This window comes from Macrobrachium rosenbergii, chromosome 50 (genome assembly GCF_040412425.1).
Source record: "Macrobrachium rosenbergii isolate ZJJX-2024 chromosome 50, ASM4041242v1, whole genome shotgun sequence".
NCBI lineage: Eukaryota > Metazoa > Arthropoda > Malacostraca > Decapoda > Palaemonidae > Macrobrachium > Macrobrachium rosenbergii.
The window spans coordinates 6746565-6758781 of NC_089790.1; the positions used below are offsets into that span (position 1 = coordinate 6746565).

General features: G+C 36.6%; 1 protein-coding gene across 7 annotated transcripts in view; it reads left to right on the plus strand.

The window, feature by feature from the left end:
* LOC136832553 (E3 ubiquitin-protein ligase RNF8-like) overlaps window positions 1–12217 on the plus strand; it is a 40328-nt gene that overhangs the window by 15793 nt on the left and 12318 nt on the right. For 4 of the 7 annotated variants that reach the window (XR_010851257.1, XM_067093551.1, XM_067093553.1 and 1 more), the window contains exon 12: window positions 771–864. Coding sequence is in view for 6 of the 7 variants with exons in the window: in XM_067093551.1 (XP_066949652.1) it covers window positions 771–864 (94 nt within the window). In the remaining variant the exon portion in view is untranslated. Of the gene's footprint in view, window positions 1–770; window positions 865–6041; window positions 6071–12217 lie in introns of all 7 variants that reach the window. The other 3 variants (XM_067093557.1, XM_067093555.1, XM_067093554.1) reach the window with 1 other exon arrangement.

Here is a 12217-nt window from a genome sequence, read left to right on the forward strand (position 1 = left end):
CGGCAATCGTACGAACATTATAGCATATGCTTTTTGCATTTACTGAACTTGTATTCTTTGCTCCTTGATTTGAGGTTAGTTCAGTGATTCCACATATATATATTTCAAATCTGCTGTAAAATTAATTGAATTTTGACATGCTAGTATTGTTTTTTTCTTCCCTAGGGATCTTTTAACCTCACCAGCTACCAAGTTTTGCATTGGCCCTTCTATCATGCCAGCTTCCTCCAGTTCAGCTCATTTCCCTCGTTAAGGTTTTCAAAATACTGCCTTCATTGTTCTAGTGCATCTTTATTTTCAACTTGAATTTCTCCATTTTCATTTGATATATATAACGTCTGTCTCTTTTCCATCTCCCCTCAGCCACTTAGGTTTTCGGAATATTTTCCCTTTTCCCTCTGCTGTGTTGGAATTCTGGTGCAATTCTTCCTAACTCCTCTTTGCCCTTACCTTTTGCCATTCAGCCTCTATCCCCTTAACTGTGTGTGTGTGTGTGTGTGTGTCTACCCTTCTCCTGTGCTATAGCTCTAGTCTGTTGAGAATTTTCTTGAGTTAATCCTTTGGGTCAGCCTTGCGACAGGAGAGAATATTAGCTCAGTGATCCTGTTAAATTATTATGTATTTTAATGTGCCTAACCTAGGTGATATGCAGGGGCTTTCGTATTCTATTTATATTTGTTGATATTAAGATAACAAAAGGTTTGCATTTTGTTAGTCATCGTTTCAAATTGTTTTCATGACAGTTTATTCTTTCGTTTTTACTTGTTTAGGGGAGATTGCAACAATGGAAGCACAGGCAGCTGCTAAGGCTGCTGAATCAGCAAGTCGGGGTGGCCGAAGAGGAAGGGGACGTGGGAGAAATATGTAAGTAACATTATTTTATTATTGCATTTCTTTTAATTGTTCAAAATCATTTCTCGTTTCAAAAGTACTATGTTGTACAGGTGCCTTACTTTCACACTGTAGTACATATAGAATTTGACCAGTATCCCTGAATAGTGTTGCCAGCCAAAGATATTACTACCATAAGCAGTGCGCTACATTTTGTGTGCCTCTTAGTTCTACACTTTATTTTGTCAGTTGTTAAAAATACAAATTAATTTAATAAATTTGTCATTTTAAATTCCCACATAATACAGGCAGTCCCCGATTAATGGCGGGGGTTCCGTTCCTGGCTGATTGGCACTGATAAACCAATTACGGGCTCTGAAAATCGCTTACTAAGGCCAATAAACCACCTACTGATGCCGTTAAACTGCTTACCAGCACTGAAAATCTGGCTAACAACATCATTAGCCAAGTTTCATACACTGAAATGCCATTAACCAATGCTGCTAATAAAGGGGACTGCCTGTATTGTATAATGTGGGTCAGCAAAGCTTTTTGTAGCAATACAGAAGAGGCAGATTCAAATCCTGCATGAGAACTGAAGTTCATTGGTGCTTTTCAGCACCGATAAGCTCCAAAAATTGCCGATTTTCGGTTATCGGCAATTTTCGGTTATCAGTGATTTTCGGTTATCATCACACCCTCAGAACAGAACCCCCGCCGATAACCGCGGACTGCCTTTATATATGTTTTTACCAGTTTCCAGCTGGCAGTAGAAGATTTATCCTTATGTTAAGACAGTAGGTTTGTTAGCTATGAAAAATTAATTAAAAATTTGTAATTGTAATTCAGTTTGCTGTGTTTGGTGTCAGTACATTGGTACAGTGGCACTCGAATGACTCCCAACTCAAACAAGTTGATATTTAAATGCTGTGTTTGAGAAAGAAATTGCTCTATAACTGATTATTTGTTTGGCACTGGGCCAAACAAGTGTTTTTGCTAGAATATTTACAAATGGAGACATGTTGCTCATATGGGTATCCCAGCTGAAACAAAGAGAAATGAGTAAGTCTTCCCGTAGCTGTTACTCAGTGCACAATCCTGCTAAACTCCATTGTAAGCTTTCTCATGTTTCTTCTTGTTTTGGTATTTTTTCTTTCATCATATAAATAAGTCACGAAAAATAAAAAATTTGTATTATGGTATAACTTTTATGATTTTAATGGCTGATTCTGTTGCACATAATTCTTGTGTGAAAACAGAATCATTGTTAGGCAAGGAAACTGGTATGTTTTGTTTTGGTGATAAGGCTGCAAATTCCTTTCCTGATGAAGATTTGGACTCATCAGTGTGTATTTTAGTGTGAGCCTTTACCTCTTATTTGTTTTGCTGCTTGTTGTTTATGATGTTCTGTGGTATATGCAAAGCTGTTAGATAGACATTTCATATGTGTACATTGGCCAAAGAGGAGGCAGTTCTGTTACGGGAGGAAAGTATGTTAATGTGTATTGACTCGAACAATCTGTTGGCTTTAACTGGGAAAGGTGGTGATTGATTGTTTTTAAGTATATCTCTTAGTTGAAAAAAATTTTTAGTTTTTAAATTACACATTCATATTTTGACAGTGCCACTCATTATTACTAGCTTTAATGTAGGGTGTAGAAGTGGTTCTTCACTTTCAACTTGGATAGAAGAGTTTGAGGAAGTTTTAAAAGCAGTTCCTATTCCGGGTCCTCATTATGAATTAAATGTAGACTTAAGAAATTTGTATCTGAGGCTGAACTGTATATCTGACAGCCATGGTCTAGAGTAGACATAATCTTTGCTTTGTACAACAGTGTTCAAGTTGGTAACTCAACTCCGTAGTTTATGAGATAATTTCTTTCTCAAATTAAATGCATTTTATTGGCCTTTTAATTAAGGTATGGCAAAGATTGAGTAAAATTTTGTTATTTGATTTATAGGCATTTTTTCCACTACATTTTTAAAGAACATAAATGCTTTGGTCTTTTCAGTGGAGAATGAGAAACCTATGGATGATGCCCTTGTCAGAGGGCTTGTTTCATGTTTGACACTGTATAATATGTAGCAAAATGGTCCGTATGAATACGAATTTTGATTCCAACTGGTAGCTAATTAATGATGTCATTTATTGCTAGTATGAAGAAGGTGCCAGTATGAACACTTCCCTTGGAAATCCACTTTTAAGTATGAAAGTCTTCAAATAAATGTCATGAATTTTGACCTGAAAGGTACGGTTTGCTAGGAAGGTTTTTGATTGAAATTGGCAAGTGCCAGCATATATTTTTGTACAGTAATTCCCCCTGGTTACAGACCTTCAGATTTGTAACTCAAGCATTATATTAATATCTAGTAAGGAGGAAGCTTTTGCTAGCAGTGTAAGTGCTTCAATCACAAGCTAAACTATGGAGAAACCAAAACCATAAAATACATGTCATTTGTAAAACTACAAATTACATTTTGTACATTCACTCAATTACTCAGTCAACATTAAAAACTGTGAAGGATAGAGATTAGTCTTATGAGAAATCTTCATATGACAGTTGTAAGGTTATGTACAAAACTTTTTTTTTTTCTCGTATCTTTTCTCATTTTAATATTTTCAACTAACATTTCACACCATCATTTCTCACTTGCTGTCTCTTTGAGGGAGACAACAGAAATAACACTCATACTCCTCATCAACTGACGTTTCATAATCACATGAGGAGAAAATGAAATGGATTTGGGCTAGAAGATCCTCTTTGGATGAAAGTGGCATTACAGAAAGAAAAACCAGTTTGTGGTAGTGCTGCCTATAGTATGACTTACATGGTGTGGTCCAAGAGGCTCTTTGGAGCATCTATTCGACCCCTGGTTGAATTGATTATCGTTACTTTCTTTCTCCAGTTTGAGCTTCTTATAAGAACAAATTTTTCTGGTTAACTTTATGAGAAGAAACAAATGTAACTCATGGTTAAACTTCAACACGGAAAGAGAAGACACTGGAATATGGTACTCTTATAAGCATAGATTCTCAACATCTTTTTCCTTTTCCTGGGGCCAAACAGATAATGAAGCAACAGTATTCTGCTTCCTTCTTCAAAGTGAGAAAAGTGTATGTTCCAGAAGTAACATGGTTATATCTTGGTTTTTCCTTTTAGTCTTAACATGGATTATTTGGCACCAAGAGTGCCGAATGGTTAAATGTTAATGTGAAGTCAAAATTCTCCCAACTGGCATCAGTTCATCTTGTGGGTGTACAGTGGAGGGAACTTGTAGTGCACCTGTGTTGGAGATTGGATAGACTCCAGCGGTTTATGAATGGGTTACTGCTATTACCACCCTGGAATCAGTTAAATTGATGCTAGGGAGGCACCATTTATGCTATTCTATATAATTTAGTAAAGAGTTCATTCCTAACTTTCAATTATTCGACCCACCGTTTATTATATTTTCTGTCGCTGTGAGTGCCAAACCTCAGCGAGCAGCAAAATATTGTAACACAAAAGTTTTTCCATTAGTTTTAGTGTCATTAATTTTTATCTTAGAAAGCTCATTATGGTATAATTTTTTTTGGCAAATGATCGAACTTTATCCTTGAATGATCAACATCCCCTTAAAGTATAAAAATGCAATAAAAAAACCTAGGTAGTGTAGCTGACAATGAAAATTTCTATAATATGTCTTACTTTACTTAACACAAAAACTGTTGGTGACAGGAATTTGAGATATTTTTTATTGTACTGTATACAGATAAAATTTCCTTTTCAATTATATATATTTTTATATATTGTGGACCAAAAAATATCACAGAAAATGTTGACAGAAAACAAATAAAATTTTCTGTGTTTCTGTTTGAGTTACCGCTAGGCTGCGCAAGAAAAATTTTTATAAAATCTCTCTAGCATTGCTAAATTTTATCCCAGAGAGCTTGTTTTGGTCTCATTTTCTTTGGGCAAATGATTGAACTTCATCAGTAGTATAAAAAAGTAAGAAAAAACTAGAGTTCATTATGGCTGAAAATGAAAATTTGTGTACCATATCTTTATGTATCTTAGCAAAATATTTTTGATTGTATAGTTGATAAAATTTCCTTTTCATTTGTACTTAAATTTATATATTTTGGACAATAAAATATAACAGAAAATATTAATAGGAAATATTTGATAGATTTCTGGGTGTGACTGATGGGTCTAGGTGACAAGTAAGGGAAGCATTAAGTGTGTGTGTGTGTTTTTGTGAGTTCTCTTGTGTGTTGTGTGTGTTTGTATACCTGTGTTGGTATGTGTAACATGTTTCTACTCTATAGTATTTATATATACAGTCATATAAATCTTTCGTGGCAAAAATTAGAAATACACCTTTTGACATCATGAATAAACTAAAACCCAATTAGATAGTCCACAAGGCTACGATAAAATAAAAAAAAAAAAACCTTCAAATAACGGAGTTATGACGAGTGAAACGTGACGATATGCAGGGGTAATTGTTTATGATATCACATGCAGTAAAAAAATGAACTTCTGGCAGCATCATGAAGCCCTGAAGTATGCCGGCTTGATGCTGGGGCTGCTCAGTGAGCATTCTGTAGCCCTCTAGTATGCCTGGCAAAGCATGTCTTGGTGTTACTTCAGGAACCTTTTTTTGAGATTTTTTTGTTAAATATTTTCCCCAGATGTAGAATACACCCAATGGTGCTCAAAAAGTCAAACCACCATATAGCAACTGGCTCTCTCTCTCTCTCTCTCTCTCTCTCTCTCTCTCTCTCTCTCTCTCTCTCTCTCTCTTAATTCACGTTACCTACAGGCAGGCACAACCCCCCCACTCCCAACCATTTTCTTAATTCTAAATTTCACTTTATTTAAAACACATCTTGTGCTAGTGTTGGCAAGTAAGGTCATCTGTAAAGCAATTGCTTGTGTAGTAAAAATGATATAGTTTTCTAAAATTCAATTAAGGGAAATTATTTCACAACTCCTATATGTAGTTATGTACATAAATTTTGTTGCATTTACTATTCTTTTCTGTGCATATAGCATACTGTACTATACAGTTCTGCAACATTAATTTTATACTTATGCATTTTACTACACCAAAGTGTCTTACTACTGTATTTCATTAGGTACTTTATACAGTACCTAAATTCTCTAGAGTATTTTATGAAAGGTAACTATAAGCCTTGACAGACTCACACGAACTTACCTTCCCAGGTCTCGTCGCTAGATATTTGTCTACTTTGGTAAGTATAAGTTATCTATTATAGTCCAGATAGATTTTTTTTTGTACAACAAACCCATTTCTTATATCGCCTGTTTTGTTTGTCACATAATATGCTTAGACTATAGTTGCTTGAATAAAAAAAAAATAACATCAGTAGGCAGGTTCTGTGCTTGCATACTAACATCCATTGAGTCTGACCCATTCTTTTATCTGTGTTACATATAACATTTAATTTCCTAGACTGTTACAGCAGTAGCGTTGTTAGGTTTTGTGCATTTTTTCTTTTCTTCCCTATTGTCATTCATCATAGCTTCGTAACTGGGATTTTAATTCCATTCACGTAATATCTAGTGCAGTTTGCAGTGGTAGCTGAAGTACAGTTGTTTCAGTGCCAGTTTGGTGGTAGTACCAAGGAGTATGTGAATATAGTACCAGTATTTTTTTAATTTCAAGATTAGGATACCTGGTGATTATCCAATTATAAAGCTTTTCTTCAGAGTTGAAGATTATCTTATTTTTGTTGAGTATTAAAATATGTGAAGTCTTAGGGATTTTTTTTTTTTTTTCATTATTATTATTAGCACACGTTCAATATTTTCACCAGCTACGTGTCCTCTTGCCTCTGGGTTTAATTCCTCAATGTAAGTTTGAGAAGTAACTGAATTTCTTCCTTTCCCTCTTATCTTAACTTTGTTTTTTTACCAGTTTACCAGTTGAGAATATTCTGGATGCTTTGTATTTATTTACCATGGGAGTTATATACTATGTAAGCATGGAGCAAATTGTCCCCATTACATGCTCACAGTTTATCCTTATATATTTAATTCAGTAAGAGTGAGTTGCATTGATAGTTTTCTTATTGTGTCTTAGAATTAATTTTGCTTGTTAACAATATTCTCATATTTATGATAAAGATTCTTTTCCTTTATTGCGTGAATAATTGTGTGCATTTGTAATTATTCATTATACGTGATTTGGATTTCCTTGTAAATTTTTTAACAATAAGATAGGAACTCTCCCAAACTTTGTTCCTCATGCCCAGTGGCAGATGTGGTCTTTTGACATATTACCCATGGAAAACTAGAGTTCCATACATGATTCATCTGAAGATCTAGGCCAGGTATAGAGGAAACATTACTTGAATTTGGTTTCTTGATGCAATTTTTTTTTAATTGCTTTGGATTCCATGGCATCTTTTCCAGCCATTCAGCAACTTCTTTAGCATCCCAAGGCACTATATTCATTGCTGTCATAGAGCAGCACTCCTTGCATGGTCTACTGACCCAAGCCATTCAGTTCAGGCTTCCACAAAGTGCTTCCTGGTGCCATTAACGCTGCTCCAGTGCCTGGTGGTGATGCTGACTCCATTCTGCTTCAGAGTTAGCCTTATTTTGCTTTAGTTTATGCAGTAGATTTTTCAGCTATAATTTTTGGTGCTTGTTTGCTATCTTTAGGAGAAGAAAGCAGCAGCAGACATCAGCGCTTATTTGTTTATACACTGACACGGACATTGATGCTGAGACAAAACTGTTGCTTGCACCAATTCTAAGCCACTGCCTGAGTGGCCTAAGAACTATTCCAGGCCACACCATAGCTTCTCTGTTGATAATGAATCACTTAGATATTTTTGAGCCAGATTTTTGCTTGCAACTATACCAGAGATATTCTGTTGTTTTTGAAACATCATATATTTACTGTATATCAAAATGTGATAATTACTCAGTTTTCTATAGACATTGACAAAGATTTGTGCATGGAGTCACTTCAGTTTCCTTAGCCGAGCTGTTTCTTTGACAAAATCAGCAATGCAGCTTTGCAGTCACAAAGTGGAGAATGGACAACAATACTCAATCTTCCACAGGCTTAGATGATAAAGATTGTGGCTCCAAATTTAGAGTCATGGCTCTGGAGCCATCCCAGCCTCAAAAGTTTTATGCCACAGCGGCTGAAATGATCTTAGCCGCACCAGAGCTACTCAAAAGAGTCTTAACCATATCAGATTACTTCCAGTTTCAAGATAAAGCTGCTGTCATATCTCGAGTATTTCCAGCTTCCATAATTTCTCATAATATAGGCACTCCATTACCTAGGAACAAAACCACTCCAGTGTGACCTATGCCACTATAGTACCAAGGAAGTGACCTGCTCCAGTACTAAGACCCTAAGGTGCTCCAGCATCAAGCATCCAACCCACTTATTGATGAGGCCAGTTACCCAGTTCTGATAACTGGGGGATGCTCCAGCCTTAGATGTTTAAGCTGTTGAAAGGTTAAAAGATTAAAGAACAAAGTTGTTCCAAGAAGCAAAGTGATGACTTTTGTTTATACCAAGAGTGGGAATGACTCAAAGCCACAGGTATTTTTCAAAGTAGCTCCTTGCTAGGGAGAAACACGTAAGGAGAGAATATTATATGACTTGATTTTCTTTTTCTCAGTATCTTCTTTTTATCGAAAGGGAATTTGATGATGCAAACTCCTCTTGGGAGGTCCCTTCTCAGGCTGGCGGCATGGTCTGTTGTTGGGTCCTTCTCATGTCACAGACTTTTTACTATGCCTGCACCAACTCAGAATAGTCTGGCATATTCATTATGTCTTTCACTGTTGACACATACTTGCCAACACTTAACACCCTATACAGTACTGTACTTTTTACCCTTTTCAGTCTCTCCTGTTCCAAGCCTTTGTACTGGGATCTTCCACTGTCTTGGACTGTAGTTCCTATGCTTCAGGGTACACTCAGCACGCTTTTCTGTCAGTCCCTCTGTTTATCAAATGGTGGGTAGGGCAGGCTTAATAGAGGGTCTGAGGATGCTGGTGACTTAGCAAGAGGTTGCCTTACCTTTATCATTTTTTTTTATCTTTATGAATTTATTTTCAAAACCACCACTGCTATCTTTCCTTCAGTGTCTGGCAAATCTGGAGATGAATTTGGCCTTGCTGGGCCCCTCCCAGTTGACCAGTTTCATTCCAACGATAATTTTGTATTTTTATGGGCATACACTTTTCAGTATTGATTTTACATTTATATATTTTTCCGGTTATTGTTTTTGTTAAGCTTATAAATATTCCTTTATGTATGTTTTAATGTTGCTTCTTTCTGGCAGTATTGATCAAAGAATTGTATTGTACATGGCAGTGTCTTTGCATTATACAAGAATAAATAGGACTTTGATGCCACTATTGTTGGTTGTGATATCCTCTTTTGTTTTGAAATGCTTGTGTCTGATTTGCAAAAAGTTTCAGAACTGTTGATACCAGAGTTTAAGAAGCCCAATTTACCCAAGTGCAATACCATTTCACAGTTCTGTCGAATGGCTCTGTATGTTAGAGAGGGTTTCTCTGCTTCTCATAGGCCAGTGTATGAGTGTGGATGTCATGAAACAGGTGGTTAAAGTCTGTGGAAGACTAATAAATCTTTGTTTTTGCTAGCTATAGGGACCCAGATTTGGGTGACTGTGGCTGCTTGCTTACTAAAATGGCAGCAGTTCAGGAAGCTGACTCCAGGGTTTGTTTTAGTTTTGTTAGTGATTACAATACTCATCACACTGACCCACCTTAATCCCTTTGGCATAGGGTAGGTAATGGACATTTGATAGTCAGCTATCATTGGTGTCAATGTTGGAAGAACAAGTTACATGAGCAGCTAGTGGTATCATTTTGAGACCTTTTTTTTTCCCTCAAAATATAGATGTAGATAAGTTCTCTTACCACCAAACCTACTGATGAACCCCTTAACTCTGTTAACAAACCCTGAAGTGATATAACTAACTATCTAGTAATAGTGATTATTCTTCAGAGAACAATTCAGATGCTATGAATGGTGCAAAATTATTCACAAGAGCTAGCATGTAACCCTTCATCTAACGAAAAGTGAAATTAGTATAAACAAATGACCAGAAATTTAGTGTTCCACTTGAAACCAATTATGAGATTTTTATCTGGAACATTCAGAACACATGGAAATACTAGCAAAATTAAAATTAATTTTCATGAGGAAAATGAGCAATGGGAAGCCTGGATTTCTTACAACAAAAGTCAAGAGGCTCTTTGTGCAAGCTTTTATTTTTAGGAACATGAATATTAATAGATCTAGCATTAATACAGGCAGTCCCCGGTTATCGGCGATCCGGTATTACAGAGCTTGTTTAGCGCCTACGATAACTGGATTTTCGGTGCCGGTATGCGCTGATCTCTGGTTATTGGTACCGATTCCTGGTTATCGGTGTCGATAACCGGGGATCGGTGCTATTATTGTAGGTTGTCGGTTATTGTCACGCCGTCGAGAACAGAACCCCCGCCGATAACCGGGGGACTGCCTGTAGTGCTCTTTGTGAGAAGGCTTCTCAAAATTTTGATTGGCATGCCAAGAGACCATCAAGATCTAGAATTGATAATAAATGGTAAAAAAAAAATAAAACCCAAAAAAGGTACCAGTGTGGCTTCTTGCAAGAGTAGAGGGAAATAGCTGCAACTTTTATAGACTGCAGATTTGTCCAGAAGGAGGTCGGTAGCATTAAGTCAGGGGACATCACCTGATTTGGCAAAAATTTGTTCATGCTAAATCAAGACAGTCTCCTATTTCTCTGCCTTCTAAAAAGAGACAATTAAGGGGAACAGATAAATCCCATCTGCCAGTCTTTTGAATGCATAACAAGAAGGCATGGACTCCCAGAATGCATTACCTAGAGTAGTTTCAGAAGACACCTTGCCAGAAAGGGATTACCTTTAAAGGTCTACCAATACTGGACAATGCCACTGGCCACCCAGAACCCTTGCGAGAAAGGGATTGCTTTTAAAGGTCTACCATTACTGGACAATGCCACTGGCCACCGAGAACCCTATAGATTCTACTCTAAAGTCATCAAAGGTGTTCTGTGGAGAGGATTGTTGAGGCTATGGAAGATTATCCCACTAAAGGAAAAGCAATGATGCGGAAGCTACACAAGTGCTGAGGCCACATAGGCTGTCAAAGAAATATTGAAGACAATGTGACTATGGCAAAGGTGGATGAAGAAGGGTTTAAAGATAAAGATGTTGGAGAAGTTCAAGGTTTAATTGATTCCACCCTAACCGAGTTAACAGAAAGTAACTTGATGGAGCTGACTTAAACAGGTGCTGTATGAGATGAACAAGCAACAGTGCCAGCAAACACGTTTACCTTAGATAATATTGCACTGCTCTTTTGGAAATTGACCTGTCGGTGATATGTGCCCGGAAAGTGAAGGAAATAACAGAAGATATAATTGCACCATATAGATAAATTTGTAAAGAAATTAAAACAAAAAAAAAAAAAAAAATCTTATTGTATTTCCCAAAGTTCAAACCCAGAATCCTGGCCTCTCTTTCCACTTCCTCCACTTCTTCACTCCTGCCCTCTCAGAGACTCAAAGACCAGCAACTATTCATCCTCCAAATATGAAATGTAGTGACAGAGAATAAAGATCCTGATGATCCACCTCTGCTTATGGAACAAATGTTAATAATGCCATACAGTTGATGAACATTTGTCTTTTGTGTGAAGATCTCTTTACATATAAGTGTAATAACGATGGTAAGATGTGCATCAGTGTGATTGTGCCGAATCATTTCCATCATTGTCGTTCAGTATTGCCAAGACAGCATGTGAAAGACTTCTTTGGAAGTAGATATTTATTAGCATACCCTTATATATATTTAAGGTTAGTGGTATTTTTAAGGATACTGTAATGTTTATTTTAACTGGCATTATTCAATAAATATAACTTATATACAGTAAAAAAATGAAGTACTGTTCTGTATGTGTACTGTAGTTTCCTAATGTAAGTAAAGTGTCTCTCTCTCTCTCTCTCTCTCTCTCTCTCTCTCTCTCTCTCTCTCTCTCTCTCTCTCTCTCTCTCTCTCTCTCTCTCTCTCTCTCTCTCTCACAGTATTCTACATTAAAACATGTGTATTGTGTATAATTATGTAAACAATCATCTGTATGTTAACTGTTGGTAAGGTTTATTGCCAACAGTACTTTTTACAATGTTATAACTTAAGGTTTGGGGTGTCAAGAGTTACTCGCAGAATTTCAGTATGTGCATGAGTGTTTGAGAATAATGCTGCAATCTCAGTTGTGGAGTAAGGCGTCATCCAACAGTAATTGCCAAGGTACTTCGATAGTCTATATTTGACACTTGGTCAATCTA